General features: G+C 50.3%; 13 protein-coding genes across 13 annotated transcripts; 7 read left to right on the top strand and 6 right to left on the bottom strand.

Moving 5' to 3' along the window:
• The first annotated feature begins 35 nt into the window (after positions 1-35).
• On the top strand, positions 36-1616 carry BDW70DRAFT_136417 (ESCRT-III subunit protein DID4). Its single transcript, XM_073736857.1, has 5 exons — positions 36-157; positions 212-426; positions 499-559; positions 615-875; positions 936-1616. The coding sequence occupies exons 1-5, from the start codon at positions 86-88 to the stop codon at positions 1071-1073; spliced, it is 747 nt and encodes a 248-aa protein (XP_073595985.1). The 5' UTR covers positions 36-85; the 3' UTR covers positions 1074-1616.
• An 87-nt stretch (positions 1617-1703) lies between these two features.
• BDW70DRAFT_136415 (uncharacterized protein) lies at positions 1704-2651 on the bottom strand. The gene has a single exon (XM_073736856.1). It carries the CDS (start codon positions 2238-2240, stop codon positions 1854-1856), a length of 387 nt encoding a protein of 128 aa, XP_073595984.1. The 5' UTR covers positions 2241-2651; the 3' UTR covers positions 1704-1853.
• A 42-nt stretch (positions 2652-2693) lies between these two features.
• Positions 2694-4881, top strand: BDW70DRAFT_136414 (uncharacterized protein). Its single transcript, XM_073736855.1, has one exon. It carries the CDS (start codon positions 2915-2917, stop codon positions 4640-4642), a length of 1728 nt encoding a protein of 575 aa, XP_073595983.1. The 5' UTR covers positions 2694-2914; the 3' UTR covers positions 4643-4881.
• Positions 4882-5010: 129 nt separating this feature from the next.
• On the top strand, positions 5011-6458 carry BDW70DRAFT_136413 (triose-phosphate isomerase TPI1). Its single transcript, XM_073736854.1, has 6 exons — positions 5011-5157; positions 5280-5559; positions 5616-5690; positions 5789-5901; positions 5965-6179; positions 6240-6458. The coding sequence occupies exons 1-6, from the start codon at positions 5120-5122 to the stop codon at positions 6266-6268; spliced, it is 750 nt and encodes a 249-aa protein (XP_073595982.1). The 5' UTR covers positions 5011-5119; the 3' UTR covers positions 6269-6458.
• Positions 6459-6470: 12 nt separating this feature from the next.
• BDW70DRAFT_136412 (mitochondrial distribution and morphology protein 10) lies at positions 6471-8069 on the bottom strand. Its single transcript, XM_073736853.1, has 2 exons — positions 7874-8069; positions 6471-7818 (listed from the first exon to the last, which is right to left on the bottom strand). Exons 1-2 carry the CDS (start codon positions 7968-7970, stop codon positions 6566-6568), a joined length of 1350 nt encoding a protein of 449 aa, XP_073595981.1. The 5' UTR covers positions 7971-8069; the 3' UTR covers positions 6471-6565.
• Positions 8070-8325: 256 nt separating this feature from the next.
• Positions 8326-9139, top strand: BDW70DRAFT_160039 (ribosome assembly factor MRT4; the record flags this gene model as incomplete). Its single annotated transcript, XM_073740780.1, has 2 exons — positions 8326-8519; positions 8593-9139. The coding sequence occupies 2 exons, from the start codon at positions 8326-8328 to the stop codon at positions 9137-9139; spliced, it is 741 nt and encodes a 246-aa protein (XP_073595980.1).
• Positions 9140-9863: 724 nt separating this feature from the next.
• On the bottom strand, positions 9864-11307 carry BDW70DRAFT_52766 (U1 small nuclear ribonucleoprotein 70 kDa). The gene is made up of 4 exons (XM_073744201.1): positions 10975-11307; positions 10789-10916; positions 10642-10738; positions 9864-10576 (listed from the first exon to the last, which is right to left on the bottom strand). The coding sequence occupies exons 1-4, from the start codon at positions 11234-11236 to the stop codon at positions 9960-9962; spliced, it is 1104 nt and encodes a 367-aa protein (XP_073595979.1). The 5' UTR covers positions 11237-11307; the 3' UTR covers positions 9864-9959.
• A 195-nt stretch (positions 11308-11502) lies between these two features.
• BDW70DRAFT_136409 (mitochondrial 54S ribosomal protein mL43) lies at positions 11503-12283 on the top strand. Its single transcript, XM_073736852.1, has 3 exons — positions 11503-11557; positions 11619-11701; positions 11763-12283. Exons 1-3 carry the CDS (start codon positions 11519-11521, stop codon positions 12052-12054), a joined length of 414 nt encoding a protein of 137 aa, XP_073595978.1. The 5' UTR covers positions 11503-11518; the 3' UTR covers positions 12055-12283.
• A 27-nt stretch (positions 12284-12310) lies between these two features.
• On the bottom strand, positions 12311-13737 carry BDW70DRAFT_136408 (putative RING finger domain protein). Its single transcript, XM_073736851.1, has 3 exons — positions 13522-13737; positions 12647-13420; positions 12311-12582 (listed from the first exon to the last, which is right to left on the bottom strand). Exons 1-3 carry the CDS (start codon positions 13564-13566, stop codon positions 12436-12438), a joined length of 966 nt encoding a protein of 321 aa, XP_073595977.1. The 5' UTR covers positions 13567-13737; the 3' UTR covers positions 12311-12435.
• Positions 13738-13769: 32 nt separating this feature from the next.
• BDW70DRAFT_136404 (pre-mRNA-processing factor 19 family protein) lies at positions 13770-15767 on the bottom strand. The gene is made up of 5 exons (XM_073736850.1): positions 15739-15767; positions 15641-15685; positions 15149-15590; positions 14622-15085; positions 13770-14541 (listed from the first exon to the last, which is right to left on the bottom strand). The coding sequence occupies exons 1-5, from the start codon at positions 15749-15751 to the stop codon at positions 14078-14080; spliced, it is 1428 nt and encodes a 475-aa protein (XP_073595976.1). The 5' UTR covers positions 15752-15767; the 3' UTR covers positions 13770-14077.
• A 152-nt stretch (positions 15768-15919) lies between these two features.
• Positions 15920-16725, top strand: BDW70DRAFT_136403 (DUF4604 domain-containing protein; the record flags this gene model as incomplete). Its single annotated transcript, XM_073736849.1, has 2 exons — positions 15920-16187; positions 16241-16725. The coding sequence occupies exons 1-2, from the start codon at positions 16157-16159 to the stop codon at positions 16723-16725; spliced, it is 516 nt and encodes a 171-aa protein (XP_073595975.1). The 5' UTR covers positions 15920-16156.
• A 5-nt stretch (positions 16726-16730) lies between these two features.
• Positions 16731-20844, top strand: BDW70DRAFT_52742 (GTPase RIA1). The gene is made up of 6 exons (XM_073744200.1): positions 16731-17143; positions 17351-17371; positions 17433-18358; positions 18408-19928; positions 19982-20304; positions 20412-20844. Exons 1-6 carry the CDS (start codon positions 17081-17083, stop codon positions 20789-20791), a joined length of 3234 nt encoding a protein of 1077 aa, XP_073595974.1. The 5' UTR covers positions 16731-17080; the 3' UTR covers positions 20792-20844.
• A 661-nt stretch (positions 20845-21505) lies between these two features.
• BDW70DRAFT_150313 (exosome non-catalytic core subunit CSL4) lies at positions 21506-22246 on the bottom strand (the record flags this gene model as incomplete). Its single annotated transcript, XM_073739139.1, has 1 exon — positions 21506-22246. One exon carries the CDS (start codon positions 22244-22246, stop codon positions 21506-21508), a length of 741 nt encoding a protein of 246 aa, XP_073595973.1.
• Between the last annotated feature and the right edge of the window lie 189 nt (positions 22247-22435).

The following is a 22435-nucleotide window of genomic DNA, read 5'->3' as shown; positions in this document are numbered from 1 at the left end:
GGCTGCCATGTGACCCCCCGTAAAGCCGGTCGTATCGCCGTTACATACATGTCTGGAGCCTGATGTCACCGCAGTCGCCGGGTCTATGTTTCTGCCGCATTGCATACCCCACGCTTCCGGTCCACCTTATCAGTTTCTCCTTGGTGTCAATATGAATGTGAGTTCTACATGCTTCTGTCTGCTGAAGAATATAGCTGAAACTCTACCTCAGATCGTCGAATGGGCTTTTGGAAAGCGGATGACGCCCGCAGAGCGTCTCCGCAAGCACCAGCGGGCGCTCGACAGGACACAACGCGAACTAGATAGGGAACGAACCAAGCTGGAAAACCAGGAAAAGAAACTCATACAGGATATTAAGAAGAGCGCGAAGAATGGACAGATTGGGGCCTGCAAAATCCAGGCGAAAGACCTGGTACGGACGCGAAGGTATCTCACCCGGACTTCATGCTCGTAGTTTGGCCGCCAGATTGCTGATGTTATTTTCGATTCGGTACACAGATATATCCAGAAGTTCTATCAAATGCGGACACAACTACAGGCTATCTCCTTGCGCATTCAAGTATGACGTTTTAACCCCTGACGCATGGCAGAGAGCTGATGTGAGCGTGATATAGACCGTTAGAAGCAACGAACAGATGATGCAGTCGATGAAAGGTGCGACCATGTTACTGGGGAGCATGAATCGGCAGATGAACCTCCCGGCGCTACAGCGGATTGCGATGGAGTTCGAGCGAGAGAACGACATAATGGACCAACGACAGGAGATGATGGATGACGCAATTGACGAAGCGACTGGGATAGAAGGAGAGGAAGAAGAAGGCGAAGACATTGTCAAGGAAGTTTTGGATGAAATTGGGGTGGACCTCAGCCAGGCGGTTCGTATTCTCCTGCTGGTTTATGTAGACATGGATCGTACTAATGCATCGTTGAAACAGCTGGGAGAGACTCCGTCGGGGATACAGAAAGAGTCGGTCAGTGAGGGCCGGGTGGCTCAAGCGATTGGTGCTGGTGGTGCCGGCGGCGCAAGTGACGATGACGACCTCCAAGCAAGGCTCGACAGTCTCAGACGATAACTACGACAGTCGTAGGATCAACATATGAGTCTTCGGAACATACTTACAATCTCTTTGTTTATCTGCGTCAGTGTACGAGCCCTGACTTGTCAACGACAGCCTATTCCTTATCATTAAATCGACGATAACACATACCCTTAATGTTACCAGAGGAGCGAAGCTGAACGAACCAATTGATATCGCGAGTTGGTCTTTAAGACTATCTGAATTCCATCCTAGCCAGTCTCATCATTTCATCATTCCTACTTACGAATTTTAAGTTGTCGCCGCAACTTGCATTCTTGTAAATGAGGCTCCGAACAGGGGGAGTCTTGCCATGTGATTGAGATGAAATGGTTGCGCAAACCGCGCCTCACATATAATTTGGGCATTGGCGACGATGGGATGCCCTTTTCGTAGACGAGATGGGGCATGGTGGCACGAACACGAAGTTCTCACAAAAATAAGCGAGGTTCTTTTATCTGCTCAACGTTAATATTTACCGCAACGTTTAATTTGCGTAGTTGCCATTGTGAAAAATATCCATGAGGCTTTGCTGCACGCAGAATCACTTTTTCTTCTTTTTCTTTTTCTTTTTCTTTTTTTTTTTGATGAAAAAAAAAAGCTAGAGTAAATGGAGATTGGTATCTTTGCTCCTGAAGGGGCAGCCATGTATAGAGATGCAATATCATCACTCGTCGCTTTGGATATAACAGGCCGGTATGGAGTACTATCTCGTGTTGAGGCTCATTTGCCCGGGCTCGTGTTCGTATGACGGAAAGGAGGGGAAGCTTGTGCCCGTTAGATATAAAGAGCAAATCCAATGCATGGAATGGGTAAGCCAAGCCAGCAGTAGCCTTGCGGACTATTGATCATTATTGGATGGACGACTGAATGCATTCGAGGTGTACACCGAGCAACTGCAGTAGGTGCTGCCGGCTCAAAACATTCTGAATATGACTCATTGGTGATTGGCAGGCAGCACAGCCTGAAGCTAATGAAGCCCGGGGCAGTGCCGCAAGCAATGGCATTGGCTGTTCGAACTGTTGATCTCGGCTGCATGTGTAAACCCTGTTGCAGAGGGCACAGAGTTTTGATAGGATATGCATTGATCATCAGGCTTGTTGAGCCGCGAGATACGCTGTAGCCTGCTGTCATGCACTTAGTTGCAAAAGCCAATTCCCCCATCTGCAGCTCCTGGGAGAAAAGAGGTAGCTGGTCATGGTTGTGCAGAAGTTATAGCGTGACTGGCTCGTCTTTGCCTCACTCTCAAAGTAGTTGAGCCTCAGCTACCATATGTACAGGGCTCTCCTTTGGTCAATGTTTCTGCCTTGACAGAAGAAGGGGGATGGGGGTTTCATCCATGTCGAAACCCTCACCGTCCAGTGCCCGGGCTCACTGCCTCATTTTTTGTTCCCTAGCTGCCACAGATTGGTAGAGGCTTAAGTTGCCCGTTTGCCCCAGTACTCACATAACTCGTAAGCCAATCTCCGGCGTTTGCCCCGGGGTTAGTCTTCTGACCGAATATCGGGCGCTCGATATCAAGCGAGGTGGCAGATATCAGGTGTGGCACGAAAAAATTCCCATTGGCTAATGGATGATTTATACAACAGGGGTCTGAGAAGCATTGCCATTAGGATCCCTTGAGCATCCGCTGGCCCCCTGTCGACAAACAAAAGGACTGTTGACGGTATGTCCTGGGCAGGAACGCTTGAGATACTTTAAGGATCACCTTGCCGCCTCAGTTGAACTTGCTCGAACGTGGTTCCCGAACCCACTGCACCTGTCAATTTAGTATTCCATTCTTCACCGTCACATGAAGAAGCTTCTACTGCTGACTTCTTCTCCAAGTCTTTTGTGGAATGACAATCACCAGCATGAATCCGCCTTTGCCTCATCCACACCATGCGGCAGCCCACCCGGGCGAGAGGCCTCATTTTCCCTTAAACAACCCGTCGAGTTCCGTAAACCTTGATTACCTAGCAAATCAGATGAACAATGTCAATATCCAGCAAGACAGATTCAACCCAAGTACCGAGTCGAGGCCAAGGGACTTCACTGCAAATGCCGACATCGATGAGCATACGGGGGCATACTATGTTGGCTACACATTCTTCAAGGCGCCGGCTGCTCCAGGATATCAACCATCGTGGAAAAGAGTCGAGAAGACCAGGATGAACTTGAGGCAGAATGACCTTGCCGACCTAGTACGGAAGGGATCCAAGAAAAGATCAGTCGCAGAGCAATACCAGAACCTTTCAAATATGAAACGACCCCATGTGGACCGGCTGGTTGAGAACCTTCAGCAGAGTAACCCTCACTTACAATGGATCTGCGTTTATGTAAAGGAGGACACCCGAGATCTCAAAGGCAAGAATTTTCGTCGCGGCGAGTATGAAACCACTTCAATGCATGTCATCCTTATGGGAAAACCGACGAATCGACCAACACCAACTTCCGAAGTGCCCAAACAGCTCAGAGACCAGGGACCGCTTCAGGGCCAGCGTCCTTTGTCTGAGGGTCAACATAGACCCTTCGTCGGACATGGTCTCTACAATGACGTACGGGGCATGTCGGGCTATCCTCAGACGCCTATGCCACCCCAAATGCATAGCATGCAACCAGGCCCTACTCAGATTCACCCGCAGGGTCCTGTTTCTTTCCACCCGCCACCACAAAATGTGATGAGGGAGCCATCATATCCAGAAGAAGCCGATCGGGCACATAATGCTCCCAAAAACCAACCAACGCCGGCGCCAGTTGTTCACAACCATAAGCGTGCTGCCCCTGCGCCAGCTATCAAACCCTATCCACCAGAACATGGTGCTCCAAGAGTTACAGTAGAACCGGATCGCAAAGATCATAAGAAAGAGAGTCCCTATCAGAACATGTCTCGTGACCGCAAACCCCAGGCGAAGGTCAAGCATGACAAGACGCCGAAACAGCGCCCTGAGCCAGAACCGGATCTAGTGTACGACAGTGCTAGCAGTGGTGAAATCCTGACCCCAGATCATGATTTTGACATTTCAGGTGAAGAGTTCTCAAGCCGTGAAACCAAGGCATTGAAGACACCAGAGCCCTGGCGAGGGAGTCTCTACCGTGGCCATTCGTCCTCGCAGTCTCGCCGTAAGTACCGCACTCACTATCGGAAAGACCCGAGCTATCGGAGGGAGTCGCATCGGGCTGGCACCAACGGGTACAGAGGATACCGGGATGAGAATGTTATCGACATCGTTCCGGCGGACTCAAAGCATACTACGAGACATGCGATTAGGAGGTATGACGGTAGCCGACAGTGGACGGCCCAGCCAAGCATCGTCCACCAACAGCCTAGCAAAGACGAGATAGAACTGCTTATGAGCCAGATCCGTGAACGAGCACAAAACGATATCCGCAGTCGGATGCTGAACGATTGGGAAGCAGACCTCGTAGATCGTGAGCACTTATTCGAATATCATAAGCAGCTGTTTAGGGACACCCTTCGCACCGAGCGAATGGACGATGTCGGTCTGCTGAACCGCTCAAGGTCCCTACGGGAGCCCCCCACAAATACTCGTGGCCATCTGCCGAGGGCCTTGCATTATTATTAAAATATTGCATGCCTTGGAAGACTACCTTTTTCCCCTTCAGATTTCGACTGTCGCGTTGGCCCTGTGGCCCGCAGTCCGGTTTGGTGTCTAGCTAGGACAGGCAAAATGTTGAACTGTACCACCAGTCGGTTTTCGGTCATTTTGTCAGAGCTGCAAGAATTCCAGCACTTGATTAAAGCCAATGTGCCCAATATTCCTTTAATGTGGTAGTTTAGGTAGTGACGCACGGCCAACACACAAGAATGGAATTAACCCACTCGGTGAGATCATCCCGACTCCTGGCTACTGGTAGACGCCTAGTGGTCCCGGTATCGATAAGCCCCTCCATGGTTTACCGGTAGTGCACTACTCCGGCTCTCATTTATTTTCGTCATTCCTCCTTCCCAACCTTCACTCTTCCAGTTTCCAACTCAATTTACCTCTATTCACACTTCTCTTCCTTCCTCAATCCTCTATATACACAACCAGACACTCAAGATGCCTCGCAAATTCTTCGTTGGCGGTAACTTCAAGATGTATGCATAAGCTACCCCGCAATGCCCTCTACACTCATGCCACAGCGTATACTGTTCGAGTCATTCCTAGAACCAACGCAAATTGGCGTCGCTAACCATGGTTTTCTTCTTTCGACTGATAGGAACGGTAATGCCGAGAGCACTACCGCCATCATCAAGAACCTCAACTCTGCCAACCTGGATAAGTCCGTCGAAGTTGTCGTCTCTCCTCCTGCCCTCTACCTACTCCAGGCCCGCGAGGTCGCCAACAAGGAGATTGGAGTTGCTGCCCAGAATGTCTTCGACAAGCCCAATGGTGCCTTCACCGGCGAGATCAGCGTCCAGCAGCTTCGCGAGGCCAACATCGACTGGACCATCCTCGGACACAGTGAGCGCCGCGTTATCCTCAAGGAGACTGATGAGGTATGCGCACCGAAACATTCCGTGGTGATACGAGCTTGAGTGCTAAAAAGATCTAGTTCATTGCTCGCAAGACTAAGGCTGCCATTGAGGGCGGCCTGCAAGTGATTTTCTGCATCGGTGAGACGCTTGAGGTATGTCTCCCTTCTTGTTTTGGCTTGATCCCGATCATCCACTTTGACTGGGTTTTCCCCTATGTTGAGCTTCTTACGGTATTAACAATGCATACCAGGAGCGTGAGGCCAACAAGACCATCGATGTAGTCACTCGTCAGCTCAACGCGGCGGCTAAGGAGCTCTCCAAGGAGCAGTGGACCAAGGTTGTCATCGCCTACGAGCCCGTTTGGTAAGACGCCCATCTGTCCACGCCTCAGGCTCACTGAGAGCAAACGGACTAACTGTGCTACAGGGCCATTGGAACCGGCAAGGTCGCTACGACCGAGCAGGCCCAGGAAGTCCACTCTGCCATCCGCAAGTGGCTGAAGGACGCCATCTCCGCTGAGGCCGCCGAGAACACCCGGATCATTTACGGCGGCTCAGTGAGTGAGAAGAACTGCAAAGATCTCGCGAAGGAGGCCGATATCGATGGCTTCCTTGTCGGCGGTGCCAGTCTCAAGCCTGCCTGTACGTCTTTCCCTCCCCTTGTCGTTTCTTCGGAGTGCATTGTTGCTTACCAGTACTTAGTCGTCGACATTGTCAATGCCCGCCTGTAAGCTTTTGCCAAAAAAATACATAAAAGGCAATAACTATACAATATTCGTGGCGATTAAATGGTCACCTTTTGAAGATGTCTTGGTGTCGCAACGATTCTACCATCAACCGTAGGTAGCCTCGACATGTAAAGAGGAATCATGTGTATTTATCGTCATACTACTTAGTTAAAATAAAACCGTACGATAATCTTTTCTTATTTACCGGCGCCCCCGCGTCTAGGTAGTAATTTTAAAAAGCATGACAAGGTATATGCATTTAAGTATAATCCACTCACATCCTACTTACCTAGAAAGCCCTTAGGAAGAATACGACACCGAAACGCCGACACCCCGCCAGTACGACATCTGAGAGCCTCCACCGCTCCCCTGCACACCTGCCGTAGCTTGAGAATTTGCGTAAGAGGAAGGTGAGAACGAACTCGGTCCAAGTCCGACACCAGCGCTCACCAGGAGCTCCTTAACTCGGCCCTCCCAGAGAAGGCGTACATTCCAAGACTGGTCAACTCGGACCTTAAGGACTGACTCTTGGGTTTCTTCTTCGCTAGGCGGGATTATTTCTGGCACCTGAGAAGAAGCCGGAATGTCCCAGATGCGAGCCTTATTGCGAGCCCATTCGAGGCCATCGCTGTCTACTATGGCGGTTTTTCTTGACTGTCGCCAGAGTTCCAACCCTGCCACCATTTCGCTTTCCCAGCTGTAGACGTTGAACCCGAAACGGGAGCTGAAGGAGAGATTGGGAGAAGCCCGTACGGAGTAGGACGTTGAGAGCGATCCGGTCAGCGGAGTGAGTGTGAGTGTTAGGGTATATGGGAAGGTAGAAATTGGTGTATTTGGGCTGGGCGTCGATGAAGTGGCCGCTGGTAAAGTGCAGAATCTGAGGCCGGTCGACATGCCTATTAATGATGACACTGGAGAATAATAAGCCTCTGCACCAGCCGATAGCAGGGATAACCGTTGCGCGTCGTTGTTAAACCGGGGATCAGGACCAAAGTTCCATAGTCCGCGCCAGCCGAAGAGGGAATTATCCGTACTGAACAGATACTCATTACTGTATTTTCCGGTGTCGTGGGTGAGTTGGGTCAGGAGTGTAGCCTGTGGCGCGGATTTTGATAATGGAGGTCCCCTTGTTGAGGAGACGGCAAGTGAGAGCTGCATAGTCGGCGAAATGCGTCGCAAGAAAAGCGCGTTGAGCGTCGTTGGTGGTGGCAGATGCAAAGTTGCATGAAGTAGTGTCGCCTTCTGCCCATTTGAGCTCTGTCCATAGCCATTATGCCCGGCATTGGTGCTGTCTAGTATTGAGTCCCAATTCCAAGATTCAACCGGCGGCGCGATGGGCGCTTGTACTTGTCTATAGCCAGGAGCAAGCTTGCGGAGGGGAATTAGAGCGCTTTTACTTGGCGTATTGTCGAATGATATGTTGCTGTATAGGTAAGAAATGGAGCCCTCGATTAGCCCGACGGTACCGAGTGTATAACTCGTCGCGAAATTGGGTGTCGATAGAGAAGATAGGTGTATCCGGACACGTTCCGGTGTTGTGAAGTCGAGGAGGTCTAGATAACAGTCAATTCCAGGGCGTTTTCATCTTTGAAAGCGGCTACTCCTCACTTTGCGTCGTCGCTGTGAGCGACGAGTACGAGTTGTCGCAATTCCGTTGCGTCCCCTCCGCAAACGCGAGTTGGATATAGTCCATGAAATCGAGCATCGTCAGGCAGTCATGGGGATATTGAGCTGGATAAGCATATATTATAGTACGACGCCCACGAGGCAATTTCCGCGAAGCATCACGAAGCTAGGAAGTAATTGCTGATATGGAAGTTGATCATGACGATGAATTCCAGCGGCGGGCCAGGAACCGTATCAGCTCATTCCCCCTTTGGGCGAGTCGGATAAGCCTCGCATCAACATTGATCCGTCGTTATCAGCGAAGAAAAAATAATTCCACTTCAACTCGACAATACTCCGCACCCTTCTATACAACAAAACATACAGGCCGCGGATCAGAGGGTCCCGTTTACACTTTGATTCTATAATACTGTTTTAATTACTAGATTTATACAATGCCTCGTTCCAAGCGTGCCAGGATCGTTCACGAGTCCAAGACTGCCAAAAAATCGCACAAGGAACAGACCAGACGCCTGTACGCCAATATCCGCGAATGCGTCGAGAAATATGACCATCTCTTCGTCTTCTCCGTCGACAACATGCGGAACACATACCTGAAGGATGTGCGCACAGAGTTCGCTGATAGTCGGTAAGTCGTCCTGCTATCAACAGTCATGCTTCCGTAGCGCAACCTGTATGTATAACTTATTCACGCAATGCAGCCTTTTCTTCGGCAAGACTAAAGTCATGGCCGTCGCCCTTGGCCATAACCCCGAGACGGAAGCTGCTGAAAACCTTCACCTCCTCACTCCCTATCTCACCGGCGCTGTCGGTCTCCTCTTCACCTCAAGAGACCCCGCCTCTGTCACCGACTACTTTGACGCTTTCCGCCCACTGGACTTTGCTCGCGCCGGAACAGAAGCTACCCGTTCTTTCTCCATACCCGCAGGTCTTGTCTACTCACGTGCTGGCGAGATCCCTACCTCAGAAGACGAACCCGTCAGCCATACGATTGAGCCGGAGCTGCGCAAGCTGGGTGTACCCACTCGCCTTGTTAAGGGGAAGGTAATGCTTGAGTTGACGGATGGACAAGAGGGGTATCCTGTTTGCAAGAAAGGGGAGATTCTGGATTCGAGGCAAACAACGCTGCTGAAGATGTTTGGTGTGCAGACGTCGGAGTTCAGAGTCGGACTGAAGGCTCACTGGGCTAGGGCAACCGGGAAAGTTGACATCTTGGAGAAGAATGAGAATGAGATGGAGGTGGAATAAAACATCTGGGGTCGTCAAAAGTGGTTTCGTTTTCTCCTTTTTCACGGAATCCCCTTGGGCATCTCATGGAGTTAGGATAGGCGTTTTTTTGTTCTCCCTTTTGTCTTTCCCCCGCTGTCGCTGTCTTGAATCCGAGGTCCGCAACGTACTTCATGAGCGTATGACAGATATATAGATTACCAACAAAAGCATCTAGTTTGTGTATACCCTCGTCGAGCAGTTCAATGATAACGGACCCAATCAAAATTACGAAACAATAGGGATGTTATCGAGGCTGTTTGAAAAGGAGTAACCCTGCTTTACAACAATACGAAGATGTCTGGCATAGGTATCGTTGATCAGAAACCTTACCTTATCTTCTTACCTGAATATGAATATCCTCCAAACGACGATTCCAGCTGAAGAAGCATTCACTAATGTACATACTTACCCCAGGGCCAGTGTACAGACCAATATGGGTCATAACATGAGAAAGGACATGAGAAAAGAAAAGATAGAAAGCGAAACCGGAAATTGGAGGTATACACGGTGTCGGCGAGGCCAGATTTAAACCGTATGGTAGACAGAACCGACACGAAGCACAGATTCTGAAACTGAGTTGAATCGACGGGGCTCCGTTTTGCTGTCATATGAAGAGTATCGTGAATGAAATTGCGTTCGGCTGTTGTAAGTAATTGATCTGGAGTAGCCGTTGACGTTGCCTTACCCAGTGATGTTGGGGTGGACGATGAGAGTAAGACTGACTAACAACCAGAAATACCCACAAACAAACCATTATCGAGTTCAGGATTCACAAGAGTCCTCGGTCAAAAGCGGGCTTTTAGTATCGCCGCTTGGCACGGGGATCATCGTATGAGTCGTCTTCGTGGTATCTCTTTCGTCCTTGGTCCTCTCTGCTGCCGTATCTTTCGCGCTCGCGATCACGGTCGCGGTACCGATAGCTGTCTCTATCACGGTCTCGACGATCGCCATCACGGTCTCGGTCACGCCTGTCACGATCACCGTAGCCATCCCGAGGCCTAATAGGTTCACGATTGCTCCCAGTTCCACCACGATCCGAACGACCACCATAACCTCCACTGCGCCCACCTCCTGGTCCTGACGGAGCGTTTGGCGGCGCCTGGCCACCGAATCCGCTACGACCACCTTGATACCCAATGCCGCCGCGAGGCCCAAAGCCACGGTCGTTACGAAACCCCCCTCTGGAACCTCCTCTGAAACCACCACGGAATCCGCCGCCATAACCACCTGGACCAGATGGCGGACCAAAGCCTCCAGGGCCAATAGGACGTGAAGGTAATGCCTTTGTGTAACCACGGCCCCCTAGACCACCGCCAAACCGACGGGGCTTCCAGCCCTTGACTGTCCGGCCACGTTCAACATCAACCAAGACGCGTCGGTCTCTGATTCTAATACCATCTGTTTCCTTGTAGGCCGCTAATTCGACGAACGAGATCTATATCAGTACAAATGAGACAAACGGCAGCATTGTATATCATTACCTTTCATATCCTTTTCGCGCTCATAGACGATAAATGCGTACCCTCGGTGGGGCTTCTTCGCGCCTTTGGGGGTAACGGTATCTTTAACAATGCGGATCTAGCTACTGTCAGCTCAGGCGATCCAGGAGAAGGGCATCGGTTCGTTACTCGTTCAATAGGACCGAATCGTCCAAACTCCCGCTCCAGATCTTGTTCGGTCGCTTCATAGCTTAAACGAGAAACGAAGAGCGTCTTGAATGGATCGCCGCGTGCTTGGGGATCAGAATTAGGGTCATCTACTCCCAAGTATTAGCAAGTAATTGATTGATATCAATTTATCTTTCAAGATCATACAAACTGCAAGACCCTCAGTGAGATGCTTATGCAATTGCTCCTTCTTCTCCGCCTTTTGGCGCAATTTGCGCTGCAGCCATGTTTCTGCCGGGTTGTATTCGGTCTCCTCTGCCGTCTTCTTCGCTTCAGGTAAAAACTGGGCGACGCCAGAAAGTTTGCTCTTCCTGATGTCGTCGGGCGCACGATCGATGGGCGTAACCCAGCGCAAGGGCGGCCGGGGTTGGAAAAGGGCCAGCAGGGGAGGGGGAAGTTTGTCCGTCATTTTTCCCTAAAACTATCTCAGCTGAAAATAAGAATGAGAGTTCGAACAACTGAGATAAGGGGCATATGTGGAGGGAGGGAATTGATACCTTGTCTTGAATAGTTGGATTATTTCCTATTTTCGCGTTCGCTCTTGCCTTGCCGTGGCTTCGACAGCCGCCCTCCAAGCGCGATAGCCGGGGTTACCGCTAGCCAATAACATCGAGCGATAATCAGTTAAAAAGTCCCGCGGCCCCTTCGACCTGGTGTCAAGCGGTACAAGACAACGACCAGACACGCAACAATGCCAGTACAAGGGATTCGAGCAGTGTCCACTGCCCGAGTATGTTCCATTCACTAAGAAGATATTTCTCTCCGGAGCATTGACGGCTAACACTTGGTAGAACGGCGTTGGTGCCTTCATTCTGCAATGCAAGCGCTTGGATTTCCACTACTGTGACTGGGCGGGCAGTTCCCGGGGAATGAAGTATGTTGCTTTTCGGATCTGAATATTGTTAATGATCTCTCTCTAATATTATGAATCATAGCGCTTTCCTGAAGCATGCCCTTCCTGCTTTCGCGAAAGAAAACCCCCAGATTGAGATTCGAGTCTCACCACGACCTCACAAGCACCCCATCATCAAAGGACACTATATCAACGGACGAGAGAAGGCGATCTGCGTGCGAAATCTCGAGCCGGAACAGATAACTCAGAAAGCCAACTTATTGAAGCAGGCTAGTGGCGAGAAGCTGAAGCGCACCAAGAAGCCCGTCACGAGTATCAACGAGAGTGTTCGTGGCATCTGGTCGCCGTACCACGGAGGCCTCAAGTCTGTTTGAGTTGGGTTTAGCCTTGTTTATTGCATCGGTGTTTTTGTTGGCATTATAGGGGTTCTTTTGTGCTGTATTCTGGACTTTCTCCATGGTTGACGACCAATTTGCATCACACTTGCATATATACCGTCCGAAATGTCTCTCAAGCTATAGAGCATCTCTAAGCTTATATTCTAAGGTAGTATTTGAGTATAGTATATTCCTTCGACGTATTTAACTCGACATATGAGATAACCAAAAGGAAAAGAAAAAAAAAAAACCCTAACTCCCTCCGCTAACAGAGAAATAACCCGACCTGATCCGAACCAATGCAATAAGGGTATCGAGATAATGGAGAAACAAAAAGACCGTCCCAACACCGGACTATGCAGCTGCATAATAAAGTTGTCATAGATAGACCTGGAACATCGATTTGGGAGAGCTGACATGCTTGCCACAACCAGGCACTTGACATCTTGAGAAAGGCTTTGTTTTTGAACTGTTCTTCTTCGCCTTCGCCATTGAACGATTCACTGCACACTCTCCGCAATAAACCTTGGTAATTGTTAAGATAACAAAAAAGAGACGGATAGGCAGGTATGGGAGCATAAATACTTACGTGGCCACATTGTTTCGATATCCAGATCTGTTGTTTGAGCGCATCTCCCACTCCGAGCTCTTCATCACAGTTTGGACAAATAGCGACATCTTCCTCTGTCGCACTTCTTGTGAAACCCTCAGGGGGCGGGCTTGGTGGCTTATAGGCGTCCCTAGGTCGCTCCCTTTGTCGTTCGAAACCTGGCGGTACAGCTAGGTCCCAGTTCACTTCCGGAGTCGCCATCAAATCCGCTCCGGGGCCATCTCCAAGCCAGAGGTCAATCTCAGGAGAAAAGTGAGTTCTCGTTTGCCATGACCGCCGGTAGCCCCCTTCATTCGTAGGTCTAAACAATGTATGTGGCAGCGGTAGTATACTCCAAAAGTTGGAGGCTAAGAGACTGGCCGGCCTTTGGGTTTGGGGCGGTGGTGGTTGTCGTGTAGTGGAAGAAACAAATTGAACCTCTGGACTGCTCGGCGGATCTGGATCGTTCTCCTCTTCAGCCAAATCGACAAACTCCGTCATTATGTTTCGCCCGAAGCGCGGAGGTCGGGGTCGATGCCTCCGTGAGCTACTTTCAGGTAGATGTCGCCTAGGAAGATCCGGGGAGTCGGGTTCGTTTGTAAGATCAATAACTTCCGAGTCATCGTCTGGGGGCGCTGAGGATGTGACAGGCCGACGGTAATCGAAGCCATCTCGGGGAAACCGGGTTGAAGGCATGTTTAGAGCATGTGCTGGGCCTGGGGTTGTGTTCGAGGATTGAGCATTTGGAGAGCCTGAAGGCTCTCGGTGGGGTCGCTATAAAATAAAGGAACCATCAGAAGTTAGATTATATGGGCATGGGATAAGTAAGAGCTAGGACCCCGCATCAAGAGGGTTTGGAATAAGGCAATACTAACCTTTCTTCGCCGGGCAATAAACTGGACTCCGGAGTCGCTGCTCATCTTACGGAGAAAGCTGTTTGAGGAATGTTTGAGACGATAGGATAGGCAGGCGGAAAGTGAGATGTGAGACAAAGGCGGCGGCAGATAAAAGGGAGATAAAGTCTTGATGAGTAGCGAGGCCTTCAGGCGGGCCTGTGGAGGCCGCGGTTACTCTTGGATTGCTTAGTTATGATGTCTGTAACTTTGGATCCGAGTCCTTCCTCCTCGTGCCCTCTGCGCTTAAATGCTCCCGACTGTAATTTCTCCAAATTCGCCACTCGACCACAGTGACTATGAGGTCAACAATAGCACCCACGAGCCTTCTCTTCAAAGTTTCATGGCTCTTCTCTATACAGACGTAAAGAACGGCACTGTATGGTCAAAAAGAGACATCAGTGCATCATGCGTTGGTCCTTCTGTCATTTATTCTCCTTGCTATTTCCCTTGCGGAACTCCTATAAGTACAAATTGGAACCATGAAGCAACGTATCGACAAACGACTTCTCCGCCACTCATCTGGCATTAGGCTTCATTACTGCGCCGTCAACACTGTAATCCCGCCATCATTATTCAGCGCTATGATACTCTGAGCAGCAGAGCCCCAGGCCACAGCAGCTGCGGGGACCGCACTGCGTAATGGTTCCGTCCACGCCTTCGAAGCCTTCGAATATTGCTGAACAGTCAGCCCGCTACGGCCACCAGTCAGGAGGAATTGGCCGGTATAATCCCAGTGAATCGATTCCACCTGGCTGCCAGTCTCGAGCACCTTAATTTCCTTCGAGCTGCGTAGGTCCCAGATAGAGACCATCGTCGAGTTCTCCGTAGCCGCCGCCAAGTAGGTTCCGTTTTCTGAGAAGAACACGCGTTTCACAGCACCGGCAAGGTCGTAAGTCGCGGCCAAGGCTCCTGTTTTGATGTCATAAATCTTAATTTGACCATCGGTACCACCAGCAGCGAGAAGGTGGCCGTCTGGGTGGAACTGCACCGAGAGCAGGGCTGAAAGGAGAGAAGGATTAGCCGAAGCCCAGGTGTCTTCCTTGCCCGGGGGTGGGTTTGTTCCCAAGAGAAACACTCACATGCGTTACTGAAGTTTTGCAAAATGACACCGTTTGTTATAAGGTCATACAGAACGTAGCTCTTGTCCTCTCCAACCGAGGCAACGATATCCCCAGTTGCATGCAAGGCAAGACCCGTGGCTGCGCCGGCGTGGGAGTTGAAGTTCGCGATTTCCTTGCCGCTCTCAAAAACCTTTACAGAGCCAGTGGAGGAAGCAACAACCGCTTTCTCGCCTGCCCAGAGGACATTTGTAACGTGACCGTTTGTCTGCAGAGTGTGAATGATCTGTTTTTGGGAGAGAGAAAACACGCCGACAGTCCCTTCAGCAGTCTCGACGAGCACCGAATCACCGGATGCATTGACTGATAACGATTTTCCACCGGGGTAGAATGCGTCCGTGCTTTCCGTAGGTTTGTACGCGGAAATTGCTTCACCTGTCGCCCAGCCTTCAGGAACAGGGCGCTTGCGACGAGTCTTTGAGAGCCTAAACAAAGTCAATGATCACATTTAGATGGCAGCATGGTAGTGAATGAGCCGGGTGACGTACGATGCCTGCGTGTTCTCCACCCTCGCCAAAACCTCGTCAGGCAGGCCAGCCGAGTCCACCTGCATGGCATCTGCAGCGGCGCCAGAAGATCTTGCACCAACGGTGACCTTGGATAACGCGTCGCGTGCCTCATCTCTTTCCTTCGTCAACCGCGCAATCACCCTGACGGCTGCATCGTGCTGGTAAAGCGCAGCGCTTAGTTCCTGTCGCGTTTGAGCGAGGGTCTGACGCAGTGTGTATGTTTCCAATGCGAGAGCATCCCATTCTTCCTGAAACACGCTGAGCAGCGAAGGAATTGAAGTGAGCGTAGGTGGTCGGGGTCGGACGACGCGCTGAGTCTTGACCTCGATGAGGTCTTCTGTAGAGAGTTCCTCCCCGTTCACCGGATCCTTCCCATTCTCGGCGATGTAAGCCTCGACTAGACGCTTTTCAAAGACGCTGCCTAGACAGATTTAGAAATTGAGGATCCGATAAGTGGTAGTTGTAACCTACCGCTCTTAGGCGAGACAACAGGCTCTTGCGGTGCCTCTCCCGAAACTGTCATATTGTTAGTACTCAGTCAAGTTCGGACACAATTGAACTTGGCTTACTTGCGCACAGCATGATGCGTAGATAGACTGATTGATGGACAAGACAGTCGGAGATGGTGAAGCTGCGGCTCCTTGACTTTTCGACGGTGCTGAATTCGGACTAGTGCCACCTCTGGCCGATCGGTGATTCATGCTTGGCGGTCGTCCAGAAACGCCCAACCACCCGTCACCCATGACGCTGCGGATTTCTCTTAGGTCCCTCCAGTGGAACAGTGCGCTTGATATAAGCTAGAGCTTATTACCATACAGAGCCCTTTTTTGATATGCACTCGTTCTGTGGGAGCCACGTTTCATTACAACTTGCTGGACTTGACGTACCGAAGCATGAGGAAAGGCTAGGACTCTTGCGCCTTCTGTTCAGTACATCGCAGTGACCCGACTCCGCTAGCAGGTGTCGGCGGCTCGACTCAAATGAGCCATGTCATTCAACGCGAGAAATCTCGCCTACGGTAGGTGCCTTCTTTCCTGAAAAAAAAGTTTACTTCTCTAACACCAGTTCCAGACTCGAAGGAGCCTGCATTCCTGCAGCGACTAAGAAGCCAATTCGGAAACTCCTCAGGTGGCCTAGAGCGTCCGTCGCTGCGACCTCGCCGAGTACACGACGATAAAGATGATGATGCGCCTACGTATGTCGATGCAGAAAGCAATGAAGTGATCTCCAAGGAAGATTACGAGGCCATGGTGAAATGCGGCGACCCAGAAACGAAACAGCCTAAGGATGGTGTAGAGGACGAAGATGCTGTTGCAAACCAGGATGGAGACCCGCAAAAGGCGGAAACTACTATGAAACAAAATCTTGCGGAGATCGGAGGGCCTCGCAAGCGAAAGCAAGCGAAAGTTGTTGGTGATGAGGTCGAAGGGGATGAGGTCGAAGGGGATAAGGTCGAAGGGGCTGAGAAAGAAGAGGTACTGCCAAAAGAGTTAGGCCTTCGGAATCCGAAGCAGAAGAAGAAGAAGAAGAAAATAAAGCTTTCATTCGAGGAGTGATATACATCTTCCGCCTTTGTTGCAGACTCTTATAGATGCGTCGCTACCTGTACTCGGGTTATCCAAGAGGTTGTAGAGACAACCCCACTTGCCACGGGGAGGCAGTAGATTGTATAGTAGATGACTCATTTTGACGCTTCTTGATTCGGACAGTTTTCGAAAAGCCGAGACTTTGTGAGATGTGAAGTCATATTAATGAGCGCATAGTGCTAAACGTTGTTCTGGAGGTGAAATATTTTTTTCCCAGCACTGTTCCAGACTCAGAAGCGACCCTCACGCGACAAGCTTTCTTGGACTGGAAACTTCCTCGAACCTCATCTTCGTTGCTGGGCAGACGCGCCATCTTTCATTGAAAATGCCTGTCGTCAGTGTCGAAGATCTGATCCGTCTGCAGCGGAAGCCGGATGATATTCGAAATGTTCGTTGCCCCTCCATTATCGGTCATCCCACTTCGCTGCCAGACGAAGGGACGTTCGAGCTTGCCAGGCTAACCATGTTTTTTTTTTTTTTTTTTTTTTTTTTTTTTTTTTTTTTTTTTTTTTTTTTTTTTTTTTTTTTTTTTTTTTTTTTTTTTTACGAGAGAAAAAGTTGTGGGGACCTCCTTGTGACTAACTGCTTTTTTTAGATATGTATTCTAGCACATGTCGTACGTTGATGTAAGACCATTATCCTATTATGGCTAATTCTAATATCCTGCGCTATCACAGGATCATGGAAAAACATCGTTGACAGACAGCCTTATTGCCACGAATGGCATCATCTCGCCCAAGCTGGCGGGCAAAATCCGCTACCTGGACTCGCGTCCAGACGAGCAGCTGCGCGGAATCACCATGGAGTCTTCTGCGATCTCTCTCTTTTTCTCCATGATGCGCCGCTCTGCTCCAGATGCCCAGCCTGAAGCAAAGGAGTACCTAATCAACTTGATTGATTCCCCAGGACATATCGACTTCAGCAGTGAAGTATCAACAGCTTCGCGACTCTGTGATGGAGCAGTCGTCCTAGTTGATGCTGTGGAGGGTGTCTGTAGTCAAACGGTCACTGTTCTACGTCAAACCTGGGTCGAACAGCTGAAACCGATCCTGGTCATCAACAAGATGGACAGACTGATTACTGAATTGCAAATGACCTCTGCGGAAGCCTATTCTCACCTAAGCAGACTCTTGGGACAGGTAAACGCCGTCATCGGTAGCTTCTACCAGGGAGAACGAATGGAAGAGGATCTCCAGTGGCGAGAGCGTATGGAGGAGCGTGTCAATGCCGCTGCCCAACAGAAGCAAGCACAAGATGGAGAACCCGCTGAAGGAGATGTTGATGGAGCACAATACGTAGAGCGCGATGATGAAGATCTCTACTTTGCACCTGAGAAGAATAACGTTATATTTTGCAGTGCTGTCGACGGCTGGGCTTTCACGGTTCGACAATTTGCGGCGATTTACGAAAAGAAGCTCGGGATCAAGAGGGCTATTCTCGAGAGAGTTCTCTGGGGTGACTATTACCTCGATCCAAAGACGAAAAGGGTCCTGGGTCAAAAGCACCTTAAGGGGCGGGCTCTGAAACCCATGTTTGTGCAGCTTGTGTTGGATAGCGTCTGGGCTGCTTATGAGGCCACCACTGGCGGCGGTAAAGGAAAAGGGTATGATCAAGCACACCGTGTCTCTTGCAATATACTTACCATACTATAGTGACCCTGCATTGCTGGAAAAGATCACGAAGTCCCTAGGTATTAACATTCCACCGTACATCTTACGATCCCGCGATCCAAGGAACATCATGACCACTTTGTTCTCGCAGTGGCTACCGCTCTCCACAGCACTTTTGGTGTCAGTCATTGAGTACCTTCCTAGCCCGCGAGCAGCTCAAGCATCGCGATTACCGCCAATGATTGAGGAGTCGCCAGGGTCAAAGTATGTGGATGCTGCTGTGAAAGATGCCATGATTCAGTTCAAGACTGGCCCAAAGGAGCCTGTCGTTGCATATGTTAGCAAGATGGTCTCTATCCCAGAAAGTGAGCTGTCTTCTAGCAAGAAGAAAACTGGAACGATGTCTGCGGATGAGGCCAGAGAGTTAGCTCGAAGGAAAAGAGAAGAAATTGCTAAAATGCAAGCAGAAGCAAGCACGAATCAAGAAGACGACTTCTCGCGAGTAACATCTGCGTTCGAGCGGGTCAAAATAGATGATGGCAATCAGCCGGCAGAGCAGGAACAGAAGGAAGACCCCGAGCATCTGATTGGATTTGCCCGTCTTTATTCTGGAACTCTATCAGTCGGCGACTCTGTCTACGTCCTACCGCCCAAATTTTCTCCAGAGAATGCCCATGCTAGCCCGGAGCCGCAGAAGGTTATCGTCACAGATCTATATCTGCTCATGGGCCGAAGCCTTGAGCCTCTCCAGTCTGTTCCTGCAGGTGTCGTCTTTGGAATCGGTGGTCTCGCCGGCCACATATTGAAGACAGGCACTCTTTGCTCGCAGCTTGAAGGAGGCATCAACCTGGCAGGTGTCTCACTAGATACGCCGCCAATTGTGCGAGTGGCCCTTGAGCCCGTCAACCCGTCAGATCTCAGCAAGATGGTCACGGGCCTGCGCCTACTTGAACAGAGCGACCCTTGCGCACTTTACGAAGTACTTCCGAATGGTGAACATGTTATTCTGACCGCAGGTGAGCTGCACCTTGAGCGCTGTCTGAAAGACCTTCGTGAACGTTTCGCGAAGTGCGAGATTCAAACCGGCCAGACAATCGTTCCATACCGGGAGACCATTGTCAAAGCCGCTGAGATGGCAGCTCCGAAAAGTCCAGATTTAGGAAGGGGTGGTGTTCTGGCTGTTTCTGCATCAAAGCAGTTGACGGTCCGGCTAAAGGTCATTCCTCTACCAGAAGCAGTTACTGATTTCTTCACCAAACATGTTGGAACCATCAAACGCCTACAGTCCCAGAAGCGAATCATCAGAGCAGAGGGTGAAAACGGTACCCTATCCTCTGAGAGTACACAGCAGGACGAGGCCGCCGACGCAACAGGCGAGGCGAGAGAAGTCTCCTTGCTCTCTCTTGACGATTTCAGAAAGGAGCTCAGCAAGACCTTCGAAGAAGTCAAGGAAGACAAGGAGCTGTGGAAGGATGTCGTGGATAAGATCATCGCCTTCGGTCCTCGGCGGACAGGGCCCAATATCCTTATCGACGCAACAGTAGTCAACACATGCGAGAAATTGTATTTGTCCCCCATATCCCTGAGTTGGGTTCGTATACTAACAAAACAACTAGCCTCCTCGACGACCCCAAGCAACAACCCAGTGTCCTTCCCGAAAACGCCAGCCGCGACGCACTCGTCGTCCGCGACTTCTGCGACAAGATCACCTACGCCTTCCAACTCGCCACAGCCCAAGGCCCGCTCTGCCAGGAGCCAATCCAAGGAATAGCAGTCTTCCTCGAGGAAATTCAAATCAACACCCACGAAGATGAGATGGACCTCGGCCGTCTTACCGGTGAGACAATTCGTCTCGTCCGCGAAAGTATCTCTCAAGGCTTCCTGGATTGGAGTCCCCGGATCATGCTTGCCATGTACAGTTGCGAAATCCAAGCCTCTAGTAAGTATCTGCCTTCTCTTTCTGCTGCAATTCTAGCCTGGCTATCTCACAGTCGACTTCATGAATGCTACGAAAAATACCATGAAATATGCTAACACCACCTGCAGCTGAAGTCCTTGGCCGCGTCTACGGCGTCATCACCCGCCGACGCGGCCGCATTCTCTCCGAGACAATGAAAGAAGGAACCCCCTTCTTCACAATCCTCTCCCTTCTCCCCGTTGCCGAATCCTTCGGCTTCGCAGAGGAAATCCGCAAGCGAACCTCGGGTGCCGCCCAACCTCAACTAATATTCGCGGGTTTTGAAGCCCTCGACCAGGACCCCTTTTGGGTCCCCGCAACGGAAGAGGAATTGGAGGATCTTGGGGAGCTGGCGGATCGTGAAAATGTGGCGAAGATGTATGTCGATGCTGTTAGGTCTAGGAAGGGCTTGTTTGTGCAGGGGAAGAAGTTGATTGATGCGGAGAAGCAGAAGACTCTGAAGAAGTAGTCATGTTTGTGCGTATATAGCTAGAACTATGTTTACTGAAAAGCAGTCCTTATTCGATGGTGGGGATTTGGATAGATATATGTCTTGATTTGCTATACGATACAGTGCAGATGCTTGTATCTTGCGAGTATGAATGGTCTGCCACTTTATAAGGCAGAGACATGCGCAAATACGGTACATGTACCCTAGCTATAGAATTTCCTAGACCACGATTTACCGGAAAAGAAACTTAGAACCAGGGTCTTGATGATGAGAGTCATCAAGCGAAAAATCATTTCTCTTCCTCCATTGACAAACACAGACCAGCATTGAAAAGCCAGGACCATGGATACTGAGGAGGATTTGTGTCTTATGGTTGAACCAGGCACAAGGCAAGAGTAGGACAAAAATGTCCTTCGAGTGAGAAGATAAATTCATTGGGTATCTAATAAATTTTGCTCTTGTGGTCTGTGCGTGAGACCAGGTGATGGCATTCCTGATCACAGGAACACCGCCACTTCTATGTAGTGGTGTCTGGCTCATTATTCGGCTTGTTCTGGGTTGCATAACCTCAGATGTGCGGATAGGGCGCCGCTGCAAAGGGCCCGCTGCAAGTGATCGCGGCGGGGAACATTCAGCAACTCAGTGAGTGCTCATTCAGTTCCATAAAATGGCGCCGGGCCAGACGGTTAAAGGTCGTGGTAGTAAATGTGTATCTTGCAGGCGATTGTGCCTTCAGAAAGGCCGCGCCACTTTCCTCTGTTCTGCGGCCCCCGTAACAGGGTCTCTCATCTCCTTCCAGCTGACGGGAAACATCATATTACCTGCTTCACTGCGCGCCATAACAACGCCGAGGTCATTCCTTGCCGTCGTTATATAGTAATAGCTCTGGTCGCCGAGGGAAATGACCGTACCCCGGACAATATCTCCAACGCGAAACATCTCATCCATGACAACGCGGTCTTTTTCCACAGCTCTCACATCCTCCTTTCGGATAAGCGCCTGGAATCGAAGTTCGTCAGAGCTGCTGTGGTTCTCCGGGTTCGCGGCAGACGCCAGGATCGACTCAATGTTATCGTTATCTGACGCTGATGGTGAGGGGTTCAGTGCTTGCGAGCTAGCAGATTCGTCTAAAACGACAAGAATTGACACCGTAGCTTGTCGTTTCTGAACTCGAGTCACGCGTGCCAACACGACGGAGTCGACTGCAGGTAGTGTGTTAAACTTGGGTTTTGGCTCTGTTGCTGTAGATGATGTGGATGTGCTCGCAGCTGCTCTAGCTCTTTTCATAGTCCTTGAGACGCTGATTACCGATTTTGCTGGAGAATTCACCTGTGCCGAGTCAACAGAAACTGGGCCGGCGATGGATGCATATATGTGAGAATGATAAACATGAGTACCCGGACCGGCGGAGTAAGTTTCAGCAGGTCCTAGGCGCTGGCCTGGGATAGCCAGTGAAGGTAGAGCGCTTGCCATCACCAGCGGACCACACGTGTAGCGAACAGAAAAGGTTTGAGTCTGCAGAGAAGCAAATGCAACTGAGCTGAAACTTTTGAAGCTCCCTTCGCGAGCGGGCCGGCTCGGAAAGCAAGTTTCCCCGAGTCCGCCGCAGCGAAATAACTGCATGTGGAACCATCATATGAATGGCTTATTCACCAGGGGATA

The sequence above is a fragment of the Aspergillus foveolatus genome, assembly GCF_047715535.1.
Source record: "Aspergillus foveolatus strain CBS 279.81 unplaced genomic scaffold BDW70scaffold_24, whole genome shotgun sequence".
Lineage (NCBI taxonomy): Eukaryota > Fungi > Ascomycota > Eurotiomycetes > Eurotiales > Aspergillaceae > Aspergillus > Aspergillus foveolatus.
The sequence above is the reverse complement of the archived record's forward strand: the minus strand, read 5'-3'. Positions and strand labels throughout refer to the sequence as shown.